The sequence below is a fragment of the Plutella xylostella genome, chromosome 8 (assembly GCF_932276165.1).
Source record: "Plutella xylostella chromosome 8, ilPluXylo3.1, whole genome shotgun sequence".
NCBI classification, from domain to species: Eukaryota; Metazoa; Arthropoda; class Insecta; order Lepidoptera; family Plutellidae; genus Plutella; species Plutella xylostella.
Genome location: NC_063988.1, coordinates 4876427 through 4901955, shown reverse-complemented (window position 1 = coordinate 4901955; position 25529 = coordinate 4876427). Strand labels below are relative to the sequence as shown.

General features: G+C 37.9%; 6 protein-coding genes across 7 annotated transcripts in view; 3 read left to right on the top strand and 3 right to left on the bottom strand.

Moving 5' to 3' along the window:
* The window catches only part of LOC105391700 (dorsal-ventral patterning protein Sog), a 65172-nt gene extending 59054 nt beyond the window's left edge, over positions 1-6118 (bottom strand). The window contains exon 1 of the mRNA XM_038114782.2: positions 5680-6118. Coding sequence (XP_037970710.2) covers positions 5680-5794 — 115 coding nt within the window. The 5' untranslated portion in view covers positions 5795-6118. The remainder of the gene's footprint in view (positions 1-5679) is intronic.
* A 4148-nt stretch (positions 6119-10266) lies between these two features.
* LOC105395213 (ADP-ribosylation factor 1) lies at positions 10267-14209 on the bottom strand. Of its 2 annotated transcripts, none has more exons than XM_011567155.3 (5): positions 14053-14209; positions 13500-13668; positions 12642-12751; positions 11584-11709; positions 10267-10921 (listed from the first exon to the last, which is right to left on the bottom strand). In XM_011567155.3, exons 2-5 carry the CDS (start codon positions 13645-13647, stop codon positions 10757-10759), a joined length of 549 nt encoding a protein of 182 aa, XP_011565457.1. In that variant the 5' UTR covers positions 13648-13668; positions 14053-14209; the 3' UTR covers positions 10267-10756. The 2 variants fall into 2 exon arrangements, with proteins under 2 accessions (XP_011565457.1, XP_037971058.1); XM_038115130.2 differs by lacking the exon at positions 14053-14209 and adding an exon at positions 13920-13937.
* A 681-nt stretch (positions 14210-14890) lies between these two features.
* On the top strand, positions 14891-17838 carry LOC105395215 (tRNA (cytosine(72)-C(5))-methyltransferase NSUN6). The gene is made up of 8 exons (XM_038115218.2): positions 14891-15037; positions 15125-15244; positions 15339-15534; positions 15765-15921; positions 15999-16206; positions 16711-17001; positions 17103-17284; positions 17438-17838. The coding sequence occupies exons 1-8, from the start codon at positions 14972-14974 to the stop codon at positions 17547-17549; spliced, it is 1332 nt and encodes a 443-aa protein (XP_037971146.2). The 5' UTR covers positions 14891-14971; the 3' UTR covers positions 17550-17838.
* A 60-nt stretch (positions 17839-17898) lies between these two features.
* Positions 17899-21723, bottom strand: LOC105395214 (cytochrome P450 9e2). Its single transcript, XM_011567156.3, has 9 exons — positions 21387-21723; positions 21009-21160; positions 20630-20753; positions 20434-20552; positions 20030-20208; positions 19694-19776; positions 19292-19507; positions 18782-19033; positions 17899-18068 (listed from the first exon to the last, which is right to left on the bottom strand). Exons 1-9 carry the CDS (start codon positions 21637-21639, stop codon positions 17899-17901), a joined length of 1548 nt encoding a protein of 515 aa, XP_011565458.3. The 5' UTR covers positions 21640-21723.
* A 644-nt stretch (positions 21724-22367) lies between these two features.
* Positions 22368-23405, top strand: LOC105395216 (putative tRNA (cytidine(32)/guanosine(34)-2'-O)-methyltransferase). Its single transcript, XM_048622620.1, has one exon. The coding sequence runs from the start codon at positions 22517-22519 to the stop codon at positions 23390-23392; it is 876 nt and encodes a 291-aa protein (XP_048478577.1). The 5' UTR covers positions 22368-22516; the 3' UTR covers positions 23393-23405.
* Positions 23406-23916: 511 nt separating this feature from the next.
* On the top strand, positions 23917-24881 carry LOC105395217 (NADH dehydrogenase [ubiquinone] 1 alpha subcomplex subunit 6). Its single transcript, XM_011567159.3, has 3 exons — positions 23917-24140; positions 24348-24463; positions 24655-24881. Exons 1-3 carry the CDS (start codon positions 24011-24013, stop codon positions 24781-24783), a joined length of 375 nt encoding a protein of 124 aa, XP_011565461.1. The 5' UTR covers positions 23917-24010; the 3' UTR covers positions 24784-24881.
* The last annotated feature ends 648 nt before the right edge of the window (positions 24882-25529 follow it).

Below are 25529 nucleotides of genomic sequence, written 5' to 3'. Positions count from 1 at the left end.
CTGATTACTGCTCATATATAAATAAAATATGTATACATTCATTTACTGGTTTTTATATCCGAAAATATAAATTATAGGTACTTGGTGTTGCAAAAGTGGTATAAGTAGAAAGTTAGTGATAGAACAAAGGTGGTTTAGAATGACTCTCTCCCTGCGTCACCCCCTCTTGGCTTACGATACCACTTTAGAACAACCTGTATAGGAATACCTATCTACCTATATGTAATGTGTATAGGACTTTAATTAATATGCATGCAAGTATCTAAATTATTAAGTAATTATATTTTAATAAGTAAGCACATAATAATATCTATTAGGAACGAAGCCATACTGTCTGCCTGCCATAATGACTCTTGACTTCGATAGGTCTGACAGAATAAAGTCAGTTAATTAATACTCATTCTACTTATGATACTCATTAGGTTGAAATTAGGAAGTAAGGTTAATAGAACAAAGTCAGTAGCAGAGATGCGCGGGCGCCGGCGGATGCACGCTGGCTTCCACCCGCCTCGTCCCGCCTCGTCCCGCCTCGACCCGCCTCGTCCCACAACGAGCCACATTAAACCTCACGAGCTCATCCCGACTGAGCCACACTCCACATTAGCAAACTTTATCGACGATAAACATTGTTATAAATGGCAAGCGCCTTAACGACAGAAATCGAAAAAACCACACAAATAAATTTAAGCTTTCAACTCTTTGGGTATCAACATTCATTGCTTCTCAGTATTAACGCCGGCGGCATTTTTAATTTCTTAAGGTGTGCAATATTTCACGGGGCTTAAAAAATAAAGTGGTAATTATGCGCGTGCCCCGGTGTCACCGGACGCGGCGCGGCGCCGGCGAGATCGTATCGCGGGCTGGACTTTTCTAACTTTTTGGCTGGTCCAAGGGGTGATGCGGAGGCGGCGCTGCACGCGAGCCGCGCCCACAGGCCCGGCTCTGTGGCCACACTAGGGCCACTCATCACACGACGGAACATCGTAAAGGTGCCAAAAATTATACCTGCCGGAGGTCACGATGACATTCTTATCCTTTTCAAATTAATGCCTATTGTTAAAGGGATCGCCTTGATTCACCTTTATCAATTTCAGATCTCGACGGGGAGCCGCACTAAGGAAAGGATTTAGAACATTTTTGGAGTAGTGCGTCATCTTGCACAGAGTGGCAGCGGCGGCGACGGCGGCGCGGGTCGCACCTCCAGCACTTCCGATTGGAGTAAGTCACAACATTGTAACACTCAGTCTGTTTGCTGTACAGAAGTTAATGGCGGGCGTCGTGTTTAATTGAGATGTATGCAATTAAATTGGTTGACCCTAATTAATTTCGTGGAAGCGGGCTCAGTGGGCGTTAATGAAGTGCGCTAATATTTGCCGGACACCCGACCGCAACCTATCGTGGTCTTAAATTCTTGTGCAATGTACTTGCAATAATTAGATCTTTGTTAGGTACTTAAATTAAGTGCCTACTACAAAATTATGTGATCGGTGTCAATTTGTTCGAGACACGATCGGTACTTAGATACATTATATGAAAGTCATGTCGCGTGGCAATTCAGTGATCTAGTGCTTAGAACAATACTGAGGTGGCTGGCAGCGGTGGGTGGCGGGGAGGAGCGAGGAAGGTGTGAGGAGTCTTTGACCGCGTGTCCACATCGTAGTGCAATCGAGTGCAGCACTCTTGTGACATCACTCGGCGAGTCATTTGTTACTAGGGCATGCAATACCGCAATACCGGTATTCGTAATACCGGTATCAGGGACAAAATTCACGCTTTTTTCAATACCGGTATTGAAAATTAATACCGGTATTGAAGTAATACCGGAATCGGACTTTTTTAAGCTATAATAAAGCGATTAAGATATAGTGTTCTTATGTACTGTGAAAGCGCACTTGTTTCCAACCGTTTGATGCAGTTTTCGGCCGTCGGATATCTACTGTTGTCCATGCGTAAACGGACACTGGATGTAAAAATAATAATTTATTGTAAAATTTTAACTCTAATACTCAATTCTCGTAAAAATCTATTACAAAAAAAATGAATTTCATTGCTTTTTCTCGTTTTATTTTGACCTATACGACCTTTAATCACAATATATTCCATTTATTACAAGGAAATCTAATACCGGTATTAATACCGGGATCCCGGTATTGAGTTGCAATACCGGAACTCAATACCGGTATTGAAAATAGTTCCGGTATTGCATGCCCTATTTGTTACGCGCCAGCCTCCGCCGCCGCCGCCGCCGCCGGGGCAATGAACGGACGAGCGAATTGGACATAAGTGTCCTGCGACTCCGCGACTGTATGCCACATAACGCAACGCACTCAGCCGACATCAATCTACAACGACGCAGTTGACTTGATGCCACGCCGACGGATGGTCCACTGCAACTCGACTCTGGACCAGACACGCTCTTCACAAATGATAAATGCATTATCGTGGATTTTCCACTGTCCTTACTTCGTAACTTGGTAACTACATACTTATGTCTTTTAAGTACTTTATGGAAATTATGCAAATTAAACTCCACAACGTAGATAAATAATAATTGTCAACATAATATCAACAATTACCGGTCCGCTCGCGCATAGAATTCTAATAATTTTGCTGGAAACAATGAAAGGTGGTACATTCATGCATTGCCGCAGTAATCGACCGCGCCTACAGTTTCATTGAGCCTGCAGTGCCGAGTGCAACACCAACAACAACTTATATCATACGTTTAATGCGCACTCGCATTCCAGAAATCAGAAATATCTGCCAATAACACGCACTGCCGGCGTCCTGTGCGCAGATGCTACAGCCATATGTTTACGCACTCCTCGTTTTAAAGAATGCAGCACTAGTAGTACAGAACAGCCTATGGGTACATGTTTTTGCTTATCTATCTTAGAGCTTTAAGCACAAATATTATGATAATAATACATAATAAGAATATCAGGGTGATAAAAAAAACACTCACGCCTTGTACTAATAATGTACTCCCTTGCGGGGTAGGCAGAGGCGCATTGCTGCACCCACTTTTCGCCAGAGTGTTATGTTAGTCCCAATGTAATAGGGGGCGGGCCTATTGCCATTTTACGGGCACATCCAAGACCCGAGAACAAATATCTGTGTTTAAACAAATATTTGCCCCAGCCGGGAATCGAACCAGGGACCTTCGGTTCAGTAGTCAGGGTCACTAACCACTACGCCATTCGGTCGTCTAATCAGGGAGATAAATGGTATAAAATAGCAAAATTCCTGAAAAGAGTAAAAGTACTCATCATATATTACTTAAACAATTTCCAGATATTCTTCTTACCTTCCCGCTAGTTAGGACTGATATTTAGAATGATCACTATCAACTAAGAAATCAGAATCAACTAAGAAAGTGATTTCAACAAACAATAAAATACAAAACTATTAAGTATTAACAAATGCTTCGTCATAAATCACATAAATGTAGGTATTGTATTAATTACAATAATATAAAATACAAACAAACAATAACAAATTATGCTTATCTACTTTATAGGTACATTAAAATCTTTTCATCAATTGTTCAGAACTTAGAAGACATTCCTTGTTACCAGATAAATTTTCCTCAAACACTGCACACTTCCATACACAAGCATTTTTCTTATGATGTTAATGAAGTATGTAAGTACATATTTTTGGCACACTTGTTAGAAGATGTCTTGGCAACGATTGTCCCTGTCTACAAACTGAATGAAAGTCTCAAAGAAAGTGACTCATTTTCTCGTATTATTATATTTTTTCAATAATTATTGTCCTTGAAGAGCTTTCCAACTGGCGGCAGTGGAACGGGTTGATTGTGTTATATACCAAGATAACATTATACATTTAAATAGGTAGGTACCTAGGTAGCTTTAATAATTCACTAAGGCATATTGGTAAAATGTAAATGAAGATGTTTGTCAAATTCAGAATAATGGATTTGTAAATAGTAGGCTTGTCCATACAACAATGCTGAGCCGAATCCTGGCTTTTGTGAAGCAGGCAGGGTTCAGGATTGTTGAGTGGCTTAGAGGCGAAAATATACACTTAATAACCTAACTCAATGTACTAAAATATTAACTTCGTTTTCATTATCCTATGCCACACTCTATCTGTTTTTTCGTCTAGACACATAAGTTTTTTTCTATATTGACTTAAAGTTTTTTCACATAACAAAACAAAGTAACAAAACAAACATAACTAGAGCTTCAAAAAGTTGCAAAATCTTTGATAAATATACTTGTAGCATAGATTAATATGAATGCTGTAGCTGAACTGAAAATATTCATGTGTTAGCACATATTTAAATTCAGCAACTGTTTAATCATTTTATTCGTCGGAACATACTATAAATTTACGTTGTACCTGTATTATGTGTTAATTGGCGTTTGTGTAAAATTAAGAAAATAAGACACACCTAATATTCAGGAAAAAAATATTTCAGATCATTTATTTCAGTGCTGAATCATAATCAGTATGTTTTAGTCGACAATACTTTACATACTACACCACATAAATCTTTTTCTACTGGGATAAGAGGTATCGAGTTTTAGTGTAAAATTGTAGATAATAATGATATGAAACGATACAGATAGCGCGGGGTGCGATAGAGACGTAACAATCAACCATACGGTGTCTCGCATATCACTGTTATCACTGAGGAGATCATCTATGTTTTATATCTAGTAGAAACATACGACGTTTACGATATCAGAATTATTATTCTGTATGGAAAAAATATGTTACATTCAGCTAGTTTATGAAACGTAATCCTTGATTAGGCATAAAACTTGAATCACTGATAACATATACCTAGGCGTATTTTCTTGTTTAAAACAGTAATATTTATAAAGAAATAGCTTCCACTCAATGTAATAATTTTGTACTCGTACTTTTGGTTTACTTTAAATGGCCTTTCCGTTGGTTTACTGGTTAATAATGCAAAATCGTTAACAATCTTACGACTATGACGTTGTATCATGAAGGGAAACTACTTAAATCTGTCTTTATAAAGTCACCAGTGTCAAGCCATTATGAGTTTTAGTCAGGTACACAGAGGGTTCTGGGATTTTTTGTGTCAGATTTGGTTAATTGTGTCCTTTTACTTGCTTCAGATTTAATGCTTTCAAGATCATTCATAATATCGTACAACATTCTTAAGAGTTGTTAACATCGTCAATGTTAACTGGTTCTCAATTCATTCAATGTTTGAGTATATGTATAACTTTAACAGAGATAAAGAGTTATCGTTATCATTAAACGTTTTCAGGTACATAGGTACCTCAATTAATCACCGGCATATCATTAATCATCTTCGTTTGCGCAGACTATCCTCTTCGGACTGGGCTCACGTGGGTTTGTTTTTATTAGCCAACCATAGAGACGCTATCGTGCTACACACTGATAACGTTAAGATATAAGTATTTTAATGTATCGATAAGCTGGGTAGATTTTCTATACTTATTATAATGTTATTCTTCGAGTGGTAGAGTCAGTCTGTGTCCGGCACATAGGAGCATTTTAATTAATCATGTGAGTCCACTAGACGAGCTAGGAATGTAATTATTTACATAAACACACGTGCCAGGTGTATGAGCGAGCGGCGCGGAGCGGGCGCGGCGGCGGCGGTGCATCAGATGCAGCGGGCGCGCGACGGATATAGCCGGTGAGACTTACCGGCGGGGCGGGTGGTGCGGCGCGCCGGCTCGTCCTCGCGCAGGGCGGGCGCGTGCCGGCGGGCGGCGGCGCCCCCCAGCAGCAGCGCCAGCGCCAGCAGCGGCCGCAGCAGCATGCTCGCGGCGCCGGGCTCGGCTATCACTCCCGGCCGCAGCTCACTATTTTTGCCGCGCGCTCTCGGTCGGCGCGGATCGGGCGGGCGTTCGATTCGAGCGGAGGTTCGCGAGTGCAGCGCGCGTCTCGTGAGCGTCGTGGTGGCTCGACGGCCGAGCGGGACTGAGGCGAGCGCGGCGCGCGGACGATTTCCCGAGTCGGCGGGCGCGGGGCGGCGCGCCCCTCGCGGAAAACACGCCGCGGCGCGGGCGGGGAAAACTGCACCGCCCGCCGCCCGCGCCGCCCGCGCCTGCCTCCTACCAATTACAATACGACTATAACTCTGATTACTCATGACTCTCATGAATTAGCTCTGGTATTATATTTTTTATAAAGACATTGTGATTTAACAGAACTATTATCATTAAACCGACATAGTTTATTGGATTGACCGTTTAATTATTTATTAGTTTACTTCCGTTATCGCTTCAGTGGAAACAATGCAATAAATCGATCGTTAATCGTTCAATACAATGTTATGTTATCAAATCAGTGCAACAAATTAGTGTATGTTGCGGTAGGATGAGAGGGCCCGGCGGCGTGTGAGACCCGCGTGACACACGCGCTGGGCCCGCGTCGCTACGACCCGCTACGAAATGACACTTTTACCGAAATTATTCTACATTCATTTATAATCATACTATGTTCTAGACAAAATTTTAGTGGCAATAGCAGCAATAATAACAAATCTAACCTATACTGCGGCGTTCTGATACTCTAATAGGAAACCAAATCCATAAAAATGACGCGCACCTACTCCATTCTGTACTCAACCAGTGAATATGTCGTAGCCTCGTTCAAATCAAATCAATACCAATTGCCGTTAACCAAAACAAGATTCGAACGAAGTTATTTAGGAATCTAATTTATCTGTTTATTTGTACGTTTCAGTGGTTTAATATATAGGAGTAGAGTACGAGGCGCGGGCTAGCTGCCAGGCGACTCTGTAATAGATAATATTCGCGAAATCACCCGGAATGTCTTTAGTATGTCGCTCTAGAGCAAGCTGCTATAGTACCGTGTGACTATAGCGTCGATTTATTTTGAGCTAAGTATGTCTAAGATTGAAAATATTACCCTCCTTCTGTAGCAGTCGGTTGATATATTGTGGTCTTACCTACTATGAACACTTGAATGTATCGTTTTGAAAGTTAAATACTTAGGTGCGACTATTGTAAAAAAAAACTAAATATGAAAAAAAAACTATTCAATACTCGATGCCTTTTTCTTACAAGCTCTCCTGTAAAAGACTTCAACGCAGTGCCAGAAAAACGAAGTTCTAACAATCACCCGAGATCTTGGTCTACATTAACATAGCTACAATTTAGAATAATTGCCTTCGTAATTTATAAACAATCGTGTTTAAAATATATCAACAACAACAAAATTCTGAGACTAATTAAGTATACGAGTTAATCAATGTAGTTACATATTTTTCATATATTAGACATCAACGCGCGTCCAAAAACTAAGTTCTAAGTGAATGTCTGACATTTCGATTTTAATCAATAAAATATCTGACTTTTTATGAATATTTATGTACATTTATAGGTTACTATACCTTGTTTCACGGGGAAAGACATCTGATACAAACAAAAGCTACCCTTATTCGAATGTAATAAGGGTCCTGCCAGATGTCTTTCCCCGTGAAACAATGTATACTACAGTACCTATGTAGACCAAAAAACCTTAATACTTTAGTAGGAAAAATCCATATACTTAGTATAAATAGGTTTAAATTATCGTTTGCGCTCGAAAGAGCTAGGTATAGTACTTACACCTATGTATTATACTACCAAAATCAGTTTGGTTACTTACAAGGATAGCCTGTACGTACTTTGTATACAGGGTGGAGAAATAAGACGGGCCCTGCAGGGAAACTACCTAAGTTAACTCAATTTTTCACAAAAAGAAAACATACCTTTATTTTTAAAAAGTAACAAAGCTAATTTTTGAAATGTACCGTACATTTTGACGCTGCATGGCGGAGACTGAGGCAATCAAGGCCAGCTGTAGGTACTCACCCAATTTATGGATTTCCATTTTGTATCTAGATTTTCTCACGCGCTTCGCTTCACCCTAAAAGGTTTTCCCGTGGAAATTCCGGGATAAAAAGATGTAAACCTTCCCCTTAGCGTCAATTCACACGTACCACAACCACACCACGTCGCAGCGACATAATGTGGTCAAGCTGTGGTTACGTGTGAATAGTGTGACAGCGGCTTTTTGCAGTTGCGTTGTGGCAGCGACAAAATGTCGATGTGGTTGCGTTGTCGCTGTCATTGCGATGTGGTAACCACGTCGTCGTGTAACGTGGGAGAAAAAAAATACATACAGATGAATTGAGAATCTCTTCCATTTTTCGAAGTCGGTTAAAAAGGGAGGCCATTGCCCAGTAGTAGGAAAATAGGTAGGATATAATTTAAAAAAATAATAAACCAGTTGCGTTTGGTCCAGTTGGAGACCAGGAGCTGGTCTATCTGATATTGACTGCACTCGACTGCAGCCGACCGCGTGCAGTTGATGTCATGATTGCACGAAGTCGAACGTATAACTGCATGCAGTGGAATATAGCGACTGCGTGCGGTTGTTGTGGTGCGGTCTAATTTCAGCCTAAATGTATGAAGAAATGGAATACGTACTTACCAGTTAATTTAAAAAGAAAATGTTCAGCATCAAAGTTATCTTTATCGAACGCAACCAATTAATATAATGTTATGCCATTTTACTTGTATTTGCTTTGTGCATTTTACAATATACCATTCATGAAGTATGTGAAATTCTGTTTCTTGCTCTCCGTTACAGAGATTGGTGTGGCTTTTCAGGAAGCGTCGTTACGGAGATTTATTACCTATTATATTTGCGAGCAATGAAAATGTTCCAGTGACATAGCATAGCATCAAAATCCTAAACGAAAAAGGGCCAACTAGCGCCGCAAATTGAAAAATAAAATATAACTTCCTTTTGATAGCGTTTTTCCTAAAACTGTCACGTTTCACGGCCTTTCCATGCTAATTTCAATTTTTAGAACCTACCTCCCAATACCCAGTACCTAGAATGTGCCTAAAATTGGCCTAAAACGGCCGTTTTTGGCGGAAATGTCGTCACAACGGCGACGGTTAGCGTAGCGTAGAGCACTCCTAAGCTACATTTTCATAATCTAGAGCAGGGGTGCCCAGCTGCTTTGTAACCGAGATTGGTACCTATCGTTCTTCAAGATCTTATCTTCAGGTCACTAAGGTTAGTGAGACGCTCACAACCGGACGCTACAGAGTAATACTTAAACGTACATAGTTATATACCTTGATATTGATACGTAAGTATAGTTAGTACCTACCTATTATGGTATTACTATTTATATGGTATAATAGATACAGAGGGAAGTTAGATACCACGGCTAAACATAGAGGAAGTAATAAAATGCGTAGTCCTAAATTCAAGAAAAAACCGCAATATAGCGGGAGGGCCAACATTCATATGACATTTTATATGAACTTGATAGTGATAGCGTAGCTTTGCTGCAACTACATAAATGTACCAGTTCGATATTAAGGCACCTGCTGGTTTGTTCCTAAAATGTACATTTCCTACTTATAAAGTAAGAGTTATGTAGGTATTAGATTTGTAGTGTATTGTGTTTATAGTGTGTTGGTGTTTATATTTAGAATTAAATAATAACTACTTATTTAAAGAATCATTTGTGAGTTTTGTGACCAAGTAAAATTTTGGGTACGCCAATCAAAGAGGAATTTCTTTAAAGCAAAAATTCAATATTTGTAAGGATAATTTATTCCATAATACAGCATAAAGACAAACCGGAATGTCACAGATTTTCATTGTATCAATTTTATTAAAAATAAAAATTATATACCACTCCCACTGCACTATTCAAGTATTTATTTTGAATTGTGTAACAATTTCTTCTAAATTATTATAAAAATGCTAAGTTATAATAAATTGTGTAAGAGCGAAATACCACTGAAAATTCTGAGCAGTTCCCTGTAAACAAGGAGATCCCTCAAAATTAAAGTGTTATCTAAATATATACCTAAATTACAAGTTAAGAATAATCTCGGCTCGCATGAGAGATGAAGGTAAATGCACTGCGGCGCGGGACGCTCCAGTGTCAATACATAACAGCTTACTCTACCTAACTCCATCAAATAAACTATCATCATACAATAGGTTCAAATAAGAAATGGAATATGCACACTAAATAAACTGATGAACCATGATCATCGTACATTCGAAACAAAAAATATAATTATTCTAAGTTCTTAGCCACAGAGCGATGTGAATAGGCAATGTACTCCAGAATCTAGATATCGACTGTCGGCTACTCGAGACAACTCCAAGCAGGGCCATCGCGCGCCTATTCATCATACAGAAAGTTCCACTAGGCTCTAACTCAGCTAAAAATTAAAGTCATTGAAAGTTAATTAACTTTAAATACTTTATTAAGACAACTTATTCCACATACAGTATACATATAAAACATGTTATGCTGTGATTCACTTTATCACGTGTCAGCTACGAACCTATCCACATCACAATGCGCGACACTCGGCGTGTGGTCGTGTACACCTCGATACAAACTCCCAACATTAACTGATTGTTATAAACAAAAAATGAAATTTTGCAATAACTTTACACACTATATTTTGTTCGACGTCAACGGCGACCGAGCGTACACCACACGGGTCGGCCAGTGCTTGTGATCGCGAGACGCGGCGGGAGACTACGACGGAGACAGGTGCGGAGCTGAGGGTCCAACGCGGGTGTGATGTGCGCTCGGTCGGCCGTTGACGCGTTAGTAATACATTTACGATTCCGCACATAATACATTGTATTTTATAGCAAATAAAGTTAACATATCTTAAACCATAGTCTCTTTCCGTAATCAGATTAGTGTGGGCTAGGCTAGTTAGCGGTTGGCGTTCTTGAGTTGGTTGGAGAGCCAGTCGAGCCCCTCGTAGAGCCCGTCGCCGGAGGTGGCGCACGTGGCCTGGATGTACCAGTTGCGGTTGCGCAGCGAGTGCAGCCCCAGCTTGTCCGTGATCTCCGCCGCGTTCATGGCGTTCGGCAGATCCTGCAACACCACTAGGGTTAACAACCAGGCAGTTGGCATTGACACACAGGCTTCTTCAGGCCAGTGACAGTGACAAACACTACGGTTTATCACCGTTGAGAATGAATTGGCCAGTCAGATTAGCGGGACGTGGTAGGAGACATAGTGAGACTGAGTGATATCAACATCAGTTCATGAGGCAGGGCAGAGGTTTCATACAAATGCTCTACTTCTCTCTGAATTAGTAGTGTGCTAGTTTGAAATACTGTTACGTTTTGGCACTCAAGGTTAAAGGATTATACCTTATCAATTTATTTATAGCCGCAATGAAGTTGGTAAGCTAAACAACATTACATAACTATTTATTTAAAACGTAAATTACGATTTCGTATCTAGAAAAACCATCCAAATCCAGAAAAGTTTTTAGGAGAAATTCAGGTTTATGATTCTTGTAACTGGTAGTAGATAACTGTTAACCTAATTACTGCTAATTTTGTGAATTAAAAATATATAATTCACATGAATCATAAAAACCACAAGTAGGTTTCTTTTTATATAACATGATTTAAATGGTGACATAATTTAACCCTTGAATACAATATTCAAACAATATTTACTACTTGAATATTCAAAGTGCCTCACAGTTAAATCTACACCTACGATAGATTGAAGGTTGAACTGACCTGTTTGTTGGCGAAGATGAGGAGTACTGCGTCCCGTAGCTCGTCTTCACTTAACATTCGCATCAGCTCCTCGCGCGCCTCGCCGATACGCTCTCTGTCGTTACTGTCTACTACGAAGATGAGACCCTGGAAACAAGGAAAGGAATATTGTTAAAATTGCTTCAGTTGACAATCATGTCTGAAGACTGGGCATAGCACTGTCACTCGCCTTTATCAACCTTGAGAGGGAGTGCAAAGTAATATTTATATGTTTTTGCGCGCCACGCTATGGATTTTGGACAGGGTAGTGTAATATTAACACCTTAATAAATTTCAAAATATGGGTTGATAGTCACATCAATACTTGTATGTATTGATGTGACTATCACTATACAATCACTTTTGATTTCCTCCATCATGGCAATATGTGTAAAAAATGCATGTAAACATAGTTTTGAATCCCTGCAATTATTGCATCAATGTGTAAGACCAAGTTGCCCTACTTATTTTATCAACATTGCAGTAAAGAAACCATACAATGTAAATATGTCAAATACTTATTAAGTATGATAAAATACTGAGTAACTTATTCAACTATCAGGAAATGCTAATGATATGACTCACCATCACCAAAAAGGTGGTACTATAAAATAGATTAAAATACATTACTTTAATTTCTACAACTTTTATATCATTTGGTAAAACTAGTACTTTTAATTAATAAATGTTGTAAACCATAGCATTTTTGTAATATCTGAGTCTATACTATTTTTATGAGACTCAAAGGAATCATCACAGCAAGCTATTTGATTAAGCATTTCCAAGAGAAAAAAGTGTTATGTTACATAGGACCCTAAATAAACCGTTATTGTATAATTAGAAAATTATTTATTATGTTTTCTCAAAATGGATGAAGCATGGGCAAAGGTCTCCTTATACATATTTAAGCCATTCATCAAGGTGGATCTGGGTGACCTGTGGCCACAGATGATGTTGTCCAGCCTTCTGCGTCAAGGACTTCCTCTGCACCAACATCTGGCAATGTGGATAGGATTTTAAGGATAATTTTATTAAATTACCTGTGTGTTCTGGAAGTAATGCCTCCACAGTGGTCGAATTTTGTCTTGACCACCAACATCCCATACGGTGAAACTGATGTTTTTGTATTCTACAGTCTCAACGTTAAATCCTGAAAATGAACCAAAGCCCTAGTAAGTTATGGTGGTATAATGTATAGTTTAAAAAACCTATTATACCTTTGTTTTCTCTTAGATTGCGTAACTTTATGAATGTACTGTGCCTTTTTATGTGTAAAATATTTAGGGTTTTATCACAAAAACTTAGACAGTATTTAACAGGTGTTTAGCGCTGTCAAATGCCTACAAAATCTGTCAAATTTCGTTTTAAACACTGGTTAAACAGTGTTTAAAGTATTTTGTGGTAGCACAGTTAGACTTTATGTATGCTTATTGTGTTTAACAGCAAATACCCATATGTGTAGAATACAACCCTTCTCTCAATAATTATAGAGATATTTAATTAATTACAGTTTAAAAGTATTCTAAAATATTAAATTTATACCTGCTTATATGACACACATCATACACATTTGTATTAACATTCAGCATGCAATTAAGTAGAGCAAAAGCTGCTTGTCATGATAAAAGACACAAATACTTTCACAATGAGCTAAGATTAGGTGCCACATAAGCAAATTTTAACAAAATGATCATTGGTATTCACCATATAAATTACATTTAAAAGGTAGGAACTAGGTAGGAGAATATTAATTCAGTTACCAGATTGAAGGGACACTTGTTAATTGATGGTGTGAATAGTAACTAAAATGCAATAACTAAGATGTACCATGACTCATATTTCCCACAACTTTCTATGAACATTTGTGCTGTAATGTGGTAAATAATGAAGTTACTCACCAATAGTAGGTATAGTTGTAACAATTTCGCCTAATTTCAATTTGTATAAGATTGTGGTTTTACCAGCAGCATCCAAACCAACCATCAATATTCTCATTTCCTTTTTGCCAAAGAGGCCTTTAAATAAATTTGCAAACATATTCCCCATCTTGCAGCCTGTATATAATTTCTGAAACAGAATTAATTATTTACATTATTAAACCTGAAGATTCTGAGTCACTCCTCACAACACGTTACTTAAATCAATGATAATGACATGGCAAGTCGGCTCAATTTGACATCGTCTATTGAAGATCAATGAACACAATATGAACGTAAAGAAATGTTATCGCAACACTAATTTAGGATTGTGGTCAGCATTCACAGTAAACAACTTATAATTCTTAGCGTGTGGTAATGATTTATAACAAAGCTACATACGCCGCCACTACTACAGACACCAGCGGTTACCACCCTCAGTCAATAATGTGTAGAACTATGTTTGTTACGGTCACTTTCACGTCAATAACTATTAAAACAGAAGTATTTATAAACGCAGTCTCTATTTACTTACATTTTCGGAAGAAAAAGTCTATAATATCAAGAAAAAAACGTTTTACTTTACGAAATCACTACACAATCTGCTGGATGTCAAAATGGCGGCGAACGTGGAAGTTTGTCCATGGCATGCCACGTATTGCCAAAAAGTGGCCAGTGTGCATTAAAATAATTTAATATTTTTTGCATTTCTTATTACGTTCATTTAAAATAAATTAAAGCATTTTTTAATGAAATCATTAATATTTTGCTACATTTTGAATAACAATTTTTATCACAGGTAGATCGGATAACTAAAATATTTCAGAGCCACGCCAACCCAACCGATATGATCGTGTTAAGCAGGCTGTTATGCCTTTTTACACTCTTGCTTTTTTAAATACTATGACCCCACTTGGCTATTTGTATTTCCGTATTTGCCGAAAATGCCATATCGTCACTATAAATGTTTGGCCAATAATAAATAAAAATAGCCAAGTGTCCTACAAACATAAGGATTAAGGTGCCGAGACACTAGCGGACGCGGCTTACGGACGTGGCTGTCAGCCGCGACTATGTTCAAACTATCGGACGTAACCTTGGACTGACCTTCAACTTTCAGACGTCCGACTGCGATCTGGCACGAACTATCCCTTAAAAGCGTGCACACTATCGCGGCTGACAGCCGCGTCCGTAAGCCGCGTCCGCTAGTGTGTACTCCTTTATGAAATATAGAAAGGAAAGAAGTGCAAACTTTTGTCGCATATCGGATATCGGATCGCCGGACAGACAAAAACATAATCTGTGTTCGTTTTGATAATCTGTGTTCAGAGGCGCGACGTCGGGAGGGGGGGATGGCGGGAGGTTGGAAAAACATTGTGAAAATATATATCTTATATAATTTGCTGTTACTGGAATAATTTGTGCACGAAAATATTACTTAAATCTCAACAAAAATGGCGCAGATTTTAAAACATTCGGAAATTCTGAGAGAAATAAGGCGAAATGAAAATATTGAAGAGGTTAGATTATTTTCTATTTTACACAACAGAAAATATACAAAAACTATGCTGCTCGCCGGTTTTAAAAATAAAATGATATAATTTCAGGTGCATGGAGATATTATTAACCTTATGGATTGGTTGGCAAAAGCTCCAAAGTACACAATATTTAGAATAAACAAATTGAGAAAATTTGACCCAGAAATAATTGAAGTAACTTTAAAGTTAGTAAGTAAATTGTTAATTTCTAATATTATTATGAATTACCTGTTTCTGTTCCTATATATCATGTAAGTATTAAAAAACAACATAAAATTTTCAGCAATGTGAGGATTTGGAATTTTCAAGAATACCAAAGTTTTACCTCTTGAAACCTGATTGTTTGGTGTTGGAGCGTTGGCCTGATGATGAAAACATGACCATCCCAGAGACAGAAGTGATAGTCGATGCATCTTGTGCTGCAGCAGTGCTAAGAGGTGCTCATGTGTTTGCACCTGGAGTAATGGGCTTACCAACAAGTTAGTATCATCAAAGGCAACAATGTTTCTCCGTACAGATTCCCTGCAGTATATAGCATCTGATAGGTTCCTCAAAAAAAGAGGGACACTCATTCATTTTATAAACTGTGCACCATTGATGCATTTCCAAATAAAATATTTACTATTATTGTGAAATATGATTTATGCAGTCAATGGTTCTTAGTTTTAGTTTTGAGGTCTACTTCCAGTAGTTATATCATAATTTTCAGATTGTCAACTGGATAGTTTTGTCTCAATTTATGGAGACTTAGAAGAAAAATGCAAGAAGGGGTTGAAAGTGCAATATAATGGCAGAAAAATATTTGTTGGTATGGGCCAACTGAAAATGTTGCGAAACCAATTGTATGGAGAGGATTTAGAGCCAAGGTACAGACTGAACTTAATTGTAGAATACTTACATTTCTCTTCTGATGGTATTTTTATGAATGTTTCCTAACTTACAGTGGCATAGCAGTGCACACCATCATGCCTGCTTCTAGATTGCCCGTAATAAATGAAACAATGTACCCTAAAGGGGACATTCTGCTACAGAATTTACCGTCCATAGTGTGTGGATGGGTGGTTGATTCTCAGCCAGGTGAGGCTATCCTAGACATGTGTGCTGCGCCGGGCAATAAGACAACCCATATAGCAGAAATGTCTAATGACAAGGTATAACTATTATGAAATAAAACAGGAGTGTAAAATACATCATCATTTAATTTCAACTAGGCAAAAGATGCTATAAAAAATATACTAATAAAAGCTTGCAATTTCATCTCATAGCATTGCTATAACACTGATTATAATCTCACCATATTTAATTATTATTTGTACCAACACCTACCGTTATCATAATAATATCACTATCACCATTAATTTCATTTTGTACCATTTTTAAACACCACCTTTGATGTTGAAAAATCATAAGTAAATTATAAATTCAAGGTGGCCTATTTATATTGGTCAGTGAACAGAAAAGAAGCTAGGAGTTCCAGTTTGAGGATTTTTTTCCAAAGAACTAGGAATTTTCCATATATGATTGATACAAATGAGCCACCTTGTAAATGTATGTTTAAAAAAAAAAAAAAAAAAAACACGCACTCACGCCTTGTACTTATGTACTCCCTTGCGGGGTAGGCAGAGGTGCATTGCTGCATGTATGTTTAATTTCAGGCAATGATCACAGCAATAGATAAAACTGTTAAAAAGGTAGAGAAGATACAGGCAAATGCAATGGCTCATGGAATAAAATGCATCAAGTGCTACGCTTATGATTCTACAAAATGCTGGTCAGATGCTTCTACAGGAATAAATGTGGGGCCTCCTTTTCCATCTAACAGTTTCGATAAAGTTCTCTTGGACGCACCTTGTAGCGGTTTGGGTCAGCGTCCATTGTTACTAAATAAAATGACGCCTAAGATGCTTAATTCTTACAAGTTTGTCCAAAGAAAATTAATGAAGTCCGTAAGTATCTTTGAAACAACAGTTGCTACTCAAAACAGTAATTACCAAGGCTTAAGAAACTTTACCCCATCAACATTTCATTAATCAACAAGCTCTTTCAGGCTGTAGCTGTATTGAAAGTTGGGGGCAAGTTAATTTATAGTACTTGCACCATCACCGAGGACGAGAACGAGGGTATGGTGGCGTGGGCCCTGCAGGAGTTCCAGTGTCTGAGGCTGGTGGCTGCTGAGCCGCTGCTGGGCGGGCCCGGGTGGAGTGGGTGCGGACTCACAGATGAACAAAGGTCAATATAATATGCTTAGTAACTTTAAACAAGCCTTGGCTAACAAAAAATACATACACACACATTATTATGTTATTCCTACAAATCAGTGTTGCATGAAAAATTGTGATGTGATGATAGTACATAGGTAAAACCATGTATTCTGAATTTCAGGGTGTTGGTTCAGAGGTTCGGCCCGGAAATGGATCCTCTACGACCTGTGGACGACTTATACAGAGATACTATAGGATTTTTTATAGCTTGTTTTACAAAGATCGAAAATTAGGTTTAAGAAATTATGAGATTTCAAGAAATACTTTTGAAACTTACGACCTATTTATATATTATTTTTGTGAATTCGAGTATCTTATATACATACAACTATTATGCATTTAGAAAATTATTTGTGGCACTTAATATCACATGATGTATTCATTAGTTAATGTAGAAAGTGGCTAATTGTAAAATGGCAAGAATCTGATCAATATCTACGGACATAATTATATTATCTACATCTAATGGTTATGATCTTACATAAAATAATAATTAGTGCTAAATAAAACCGTATCACAGAAGACAGTTTTTGTGAAAGTATTCTGGGATAACCTTTTGCATATTTGTACTATGAATGGTCCTTACTCTTTCAACGATTCAAGAGTTACCCAGACGCCACCATGGGCTTTCAACAAGATGCCTTTCTTCTCAAACGGGATAGGATCCTTTGTCTTGGAGCACGGAGAGAACTTGTAGTTCTTCAGCAAGGTGACCATTGCCAACTTGACGGAAAACATCGCAAAACGCAGCCCTGAAACAGACAATTAAAATCAAATCAAAAATATTTATTTAAACACCTTAGAATAATTTAAATTAGTACCTAAGTACAATCATAGAATAACAAGTACTGCTAGTCTCGTTATTCTATGGTAAAATATTATGAAATTAAATTGGAAGTGTGTGAGGAGTTAGCAAATTTACGAAAATTGGTGGCTTCCACACTAGGCTCGGCCTGTGCCGTGGTGTAGGTACTGGTTACAAAAAGTCATCATCATCAGCCTATAGCAGTCCACTGCTGGACATAGGCCTCTCCCATAGCTCGCCACTGGGTGCGAACTTTAGCTTTCCGCATCCAATCATATCCATCCACATTTCGCAAGTCGTCACCCCATCTAGCCGGAGGGCGTCCCACACTACATTTGCCTAGTCGCGAAAAAAAGTATAATGTTAAAAATAATTTGTTTTAGGCAAGTACTTATGTAATATAACTGCCTATTCTTTAGATTAGTTTAGATGTAAAAATTAACCCAACCGTTAAATTATTGTGCTCAGATAAGCATACAATTAGACATGCTAACAAGAACACCAAACCGATAATTATGTAATAAAACTGCCTATTCTTTAGATTAGTTTAGATGTAAAAAATAACCCAACCGCTAAATTACTGTGCGCAGTTAGACATACAATTAGACATGCTAACAAAAACACCAAACCGATAACAACACCTTAACATTCCACTCTTACCAATACAATTTCTCGGACCGGCACCAAACGCCAAATACAAATGTGACGGTCGGTCATTCTTCTCGTCGCCAAGGAACCTCTCCGGGCGGATCTTGGTGGGTTCCGGGTAGATGTCAGGGTCCATGTGGATGCCGTACACCGGGATGGCCACCACCGTGCCCGGGTCCAAGTTGATGGACGTGCCCGGGACGGTGTAGGGCTTGGTCACCACGCGGTCTATGCGTGATACAGGGGGGTACACGCGGAGAGTCTCTGCAAGGATGACAACATTTTTGGGCTTGATTCACGATACTAAATTAGGCACATACATCGCAAAACCTTTTAAAGTTATAGGAATACCTATGGTGGTACGCACATTACTGAGTCATCATCATAATAAGCCTATAGCAGTCCACTGCTCTAGTGATTCACTGATCTATATCTGCTTTCCGCATCCGATCATTACCAGCCACCTTTCCCAAGTCCTAGCCGGAGGGCGTACTGAGTAATCCCAATAAGTCCCTCTCTTACCAAGCAAAAAGGCTTCTAAATAGTGCAGCTCCGCCAGCACTTCATACGACATTTCCTTGCCGTCGGTGACCTCGGAGACGTGCTCGCGCAGCCGCCGCTGCAGCTCGGGGTGCGTCGCCATCACGTGGATCGCGAACGACAGCACCGTGCTCGACGTCTCGTAGCCCGCTATGAGGAATAGCAGCGCCTGCGCATCGATCGTGTCCTCGTCTAGGTCTGGAAACAAGTGAAGGTTTGTAGTGGTAGTAAGCGACGTTGATTGATGATTTTGTTTGGTCTCCGTGGCTTTTAACCCCACAGAAAAAAAAACAAAGATCTTCTGTGTAATGCCAGTTTTTTTTTAAAATTAGGTACAAACATCATTTCCTTCAGAAATAAAATTTAAAATATATTTCAACTTACGTTTCTTGTGTTCACCGGGCTTTACCGATTCAGTTTTTTCTGGCTCAGCAGAATCAATTAATAATTGTAAGAAATCGTTTCTCCTGTAAAATAGTTTTAAAGAACTTAGTTATAAATATCTTAGCTCATCTTTCTAATAAATTTTGTACCCAGTTGATCGTAATCGACCACCAAGACCCCAGTAGACCACCAAATTTCTCCAATAAATACAATCAATAATAACTATACACCAGATCCATCTACTTCTGCTTTGAGATAAGAAGTCATATCCTGTATATTGTTGTTTTACTAATAGGTATTGCTTTGGAAATGGGATTGTAGAAGGCATTCACATACTTTGATTTAGTAGATCTTCTTTCTGCCTTGGCAGCAGTCAAAATTTTTAGCAATTCCTTAGTGCTTTCAGGGTTCAAGAAAGATAGGTTCAAGAACCTGAACATTCGTGGCATAAAGATTAGCACAAAAAATATTAATAATCTCTTTGATACCGCCATATCATTAAATTTGGATGCCACCTGAAAATGGAATACATACTCAGATCATTATAAGACGTTTAGATAAGAGGTCAAAAGGTACATCTTATCTTTGGTTGTTTATAATATGATAAATAATGCAATTTACTAAATTGGGCAAAGAGCTTATTGGGTCTTGAATGAACAGAAATTATTTCCAATATTTAACAAGTTATGAGATGACTTCCTTTTTATAGATAGTTTTGTAAAAGCCCATGTTAATGTTACCTGAACAAAGTGTGCATTTTCATCAGTAAGAGCATCACATTTGATTCCAAACGCACACGCTCCAATCACTTCCAGAGTGAAGTGGCCCATTACATCCTTCATTTCTACTTCTTTCTTATCTGTAATTAAACATTTATATCACACTAACTATCCTGCATTATATGAATAAGATTACTATTTATTATGCAACACATACCAAATGCCTTTAAGAATTGTACCATCTGAGTTGTGCACTGTTCTATGAGGGGCAGCATATTCCTCAGACGAGTGGAACTGAAGGAGGGTGTCAGTGTACTCCTGACATCTTTCCAGTCTCGACCCTGGAATATTATTATTGCAATATAAAGATAGATTTAACTTGTAAAGCAGATTAAACCTCATCTATCTTCTAGTTATATCTGTAACTTAATTTAAGGGTAAAGTTTACACTGATGTGAGTGGGAATTCTGAAAATGCACAATAGTCAATAGTTTGTTATTGTTCTATCTTTATAGCTAGTTTATTTGAACAAATATTTATGTATCTTGCATCACATAGCTATCTATAGATAAACATAAAGTAAACAATGATCTTACCTTCAGGTTAATGAGTGAGCGGCTGAGGTAGCCAGGTTGTCTACTGTTTAGCACATTTCTATCAACAAAGTGATCAAAATTCTTAATAGTCACAGCTTTTATTAAATCTGGATCAAAGACGTAAAACACAGGTCGACGCCCTTCGAATATTCCTGAAACAGAACATTAATTTAATATGAATATTGAAAATTATAGTTTTTGTGAAAAATATTATTTGTTACAAATTGTGAATGCAAAGGATATGATTGCATTGGATGCAAGATTTTGACTATTAGTCAATTTATTTATTTCAACTAAGTATATCTTGGATGTGGAACTATTTATAAACTTTTGAATTGACTTTGTTAACATGTAAAAAATATAATTATAGGCACTTACCACCATACGGAGAACCTTTGAAGTGGTTGTAGATGTGCAGTTGAAATCCATGCATTGACACTTTAAGCATAAGTCTGGGCCCCAAATTTCCCAGCAAAATGTATGGTTTCATAAATTTTACACCTTTTTCTTCGAAAAATGTAAAGGTTTTGGTGTAATAAAAGTACAGCATAAAAATTATTGTCAGTAAAGAAAGCAGTTTCCATTCTTGTAGTATAAATATAACTAAGGGATTCGAAGTCAGGAATTGCATTTTTTACGAAGAATAAATATCTTGAAAACTTTTGTTACAGAAATCCAGCTGACAATGACAATCCTAACTAATATTATCAGTGTTGCGAATCAGTGTTGCCGCAACGGAGTTTTCAAAACGCACATATCCAGCGCTGAAAACGTACATTTAGGGCCACTTGCAGAAACATATTAAATCTAGATTTAATATGTTTCTGCAAGTAACTTTATGGTAACAATGTTTATAAACACACGACGACGTTCTGTTACGCTTTCACCCCAAAACTAATGAACAGATTAGAATGAAAGTCGAGACCATCTGTATAGCAAATACAGATGGTCTCGACTCTGGGATAGAACATAGGCTACTTTTTATCCCGGAATTCCCACGGGAAAACTTTTTCAGGCGAAGCGAAGCTCGCGGGAACATCTAGTAAAATATAAAAAGACAAACGAGTGAAACGAGGAACATAGTATTTGACAAGTGACAACACTTACTCGATTCTCAGAATAACGTTTTTATGGCGTTACAATATCGGACTTGTCCGCCATGTGTGCAAGGAACATAACACTTCTTTAATGCTACAACCACAGTTCGTTATTTGTTATTAGCTATTTGCTAAAAACCAAATTTTTTGGAAATACGGCAAATTTTTGGCATTTACGCAAATACGAATAGCCAAGTGGGGTGGTAGCATAAAATAATAGGCTAGCTTTTTTGATCTGTGGTCTACCAGCCCAAGAGTGTCAAAATCCTACCACAGAATGTTACAAAAACACAAAATAAGTAATAATAACCTTAAAATAACTTTTGATTTTCTTGTTACTTCACCTTTTTCGCTTCTCAAAGTACTTATTTAAATTGTAAAGAGACTAAGTACATTTAGACAGAGAAAATAATGGGAAAAACATCAAAGGATAAACGCGACATATATTATAGACTAGCTAAAGAAGAAGGATGGCGAGCAAGAAGTGCTTTCAAGTTGCTTCAGATCAACGAGGAGTACAATATATTTGATGGAGTCCTGCGTGCGGTGGACCTCTGCGCGGCTCCAGGCAGTTGGAGCCAAGTTCTAACTAAAAAGTTACGACAGAACAGTGAAGCAGAAGATGATGTCAAGATAGTAGCAGTGGACTTACAGGCTATGGCACCACTTCCAGGAGTCAAGCAAATTCAGGGCGACATTACAAAACTAAGCACAGCTAATGAAATAATTAAAGAATTTGAAGGCCTCAAAGCTGACTTGGTGGTCTGTGATGGAGCCCCAGACGTGACTGGACTCCATGACATTGATGAATATGTTCAGTCTCAGCTTTTACTTGCAGCACTAAATATAACTACTCATGTCTTAAAAAATGGTGGCGTATTTGTGGCTAAAATATTCAGAGGTAAAGATGTAACTCTTCTTTACTCACAGTTGAAGCAATTCTTTTCATTTGTTACTGTTTCTAAACCTCGGAGCTCCAGGAATTCTAGTATTGAAGCATTTGTAGTGTGTCAAAACTATCAGCCACCTGATGGCTATGTGCCGACCATGGCCAATCCTCTGCTTGACCACAAGTATTGTGACTTCAATGAGTTTACAGGCCCTAACAGATTTATTGTTCCATTTAATGCTTGTGGGGACTTGAGCGCTTATGATTCCGATACTTCTTATTCACTTTTGCTAGAAGGACAGACCACTTATGAGTACAGGGAGCCAGTACAAGCACCAATTAACCCTCCATACAAAGAAATATTAGATAAAACTAAGAACATAGACATAAGAAAATAAAATTTAGTATCTCAATTTTATTTTTCTTTTACCCCATTATTAACTACATTAAAATTTGATGGTTTTCCTGGACTTGCAAGGAACTTGAGTGCCTACAATATTATATATCATGAATTCTATACACAATGCTTATTATACATTTATAGGTAGATATCGTGCATCAAGCATGGACATGGATAGTGGATAGAGCGGATACAGGCAGTGTTCAATCGACACGGACATCGGGTCTTGAACTTAATCATAGATGGCGTTAGTAGTTTATATAGTCACCAACTTTATGATCTGCCGTCCAACCTAGCCGCTGGTATAATCCGACAGCACCGTTATTACGCCTAGGCATTTTGTTATATGATGTCGCATTGTGACACGGATACGACTATGTTCCTTGGATACGACTTTGTTGTCTTCATTCCCAACAGAAAAAGGTAAATGCGTTGCGGTTTTATTATTCTGAGGATAGCGTTATCTGTCACTTTCAAATCTCATCTGTGATTTCATGGGCATGTATCAGAAGAAATGTTAACTGGATGGATCTGTCAAAAAATCATAAAATTCAAGTCGTAGATTTCAGCTGAAAAATAGTTTTTCTGTAAATAAAACCACAAATTCTCATATAAAATGTCGGCTAAACAAGCCATACAAGTTGGCTCCAGATATGTAAAACCTATGCTCTCATTGAGCAAGGGTGAAGCGAGGAGAAGAGTGCTAAATTTGTACAAAGCTTGGTATCGTCAGATCCCATACATAGGTTAGTGTTATTATGTCATCAATTATCCTCTTTATTACATTATTTTCATGTATTAACCCTATATATAACACTTTATAGATAGGACTATGATCATCCCTCTAATTAATACAGTTACAATCCATATTATAGTATTTATTTTTGTGAGAATGATGCTAGTGCCTACAAAATGAATCCGAGTTGGTTTAGTAAAGTTTGTTTCTTTTTCAGTAAAAGACTTTGATATGCCAAAAACTGAGGAACAGTGCCGTGACAAGCTAAAGGAAATATTCTTGAAGAACAAAGATGTCAGTGACATTAGGGTCATTGATGTACTGGTCATCAAGGTACAGGATGCAATCCTACTTAAATATTTGTTTCTGTAAACCTAAAAATATAATATGAATATTACTGTTTACTACTATTAGGTACTTAAAATATTCAATTAGTTACCTATATTGCATTCTCTCCCTAACTATGTTTAACAATGTATTAAAATGTAATAACATTTATTCTCATTGTTCATGTATGCTTTTAGGGTCAGATGGAATTGCAGGAATGTGTGAAAATATGGAAACAAAAGGGGCATGTCATGGCATACTGGAAACCATCAGAGGAGCCCAAACCCAAAGACTTCCTCTCCAAATTCTTTGCCGGTAATGAATAATATGTTTATGTTACACTACAGTAGGCCAATCAATAAAATGTAAATAGATGCAATTAAGTCCAAATGTTAATTTACAATTAATAGAGATGGAACTCACATAATATTGTTTTATTTTACTATATCCCAGGAAAGACATCTGACAGAACCCTTTTTTCATTCGAATAAGGGTAGTTTTTGTTTGTATCAGATGTCTTTTCCTGTGAATACGGGATAAACGTCTGTTTATGCAAAACTTTTTTTTGTATTGTAACTTTTTTAACACATTCTGTTTTACAAAATCTTTATAAATAACCTTACCTGTCATCAGACTGATGTCAATGGATGTCAATGAGCCGTTTTCCTTGACAGCTGTCAGTTGAGCTTTTGGGTAAGCCGATAGATGGCGTGAAAACGCAGTGTACCAACTGTCAAAAATTACATAGAGAGCAAAGAGTACTAAACTCAGAATAAGAACTCACTAGTTGTGATTAAATGTCGGGTGGTAGTGCGAGCCATCCTTCCGAAGCTCAGACTGCATGTGGCTTGGGATAGTGCTAAGTATTCTGTGAATAGTTCTACCCGCGCCGTCACGTAGTGTTCTTTTCTCTATGCGCGCCGTTTGAACGGGTGCTGCGTGCGAGAACTGATTTTCTATTTTTATTTATTGTATGATCCTAAATAAGATCCCAAAGAAATACTTACAAGACAAGATGAGAATGTGTGCCGTCGCAACTTGTAAAAATAAAGGACATCATAAATTTCCAAAT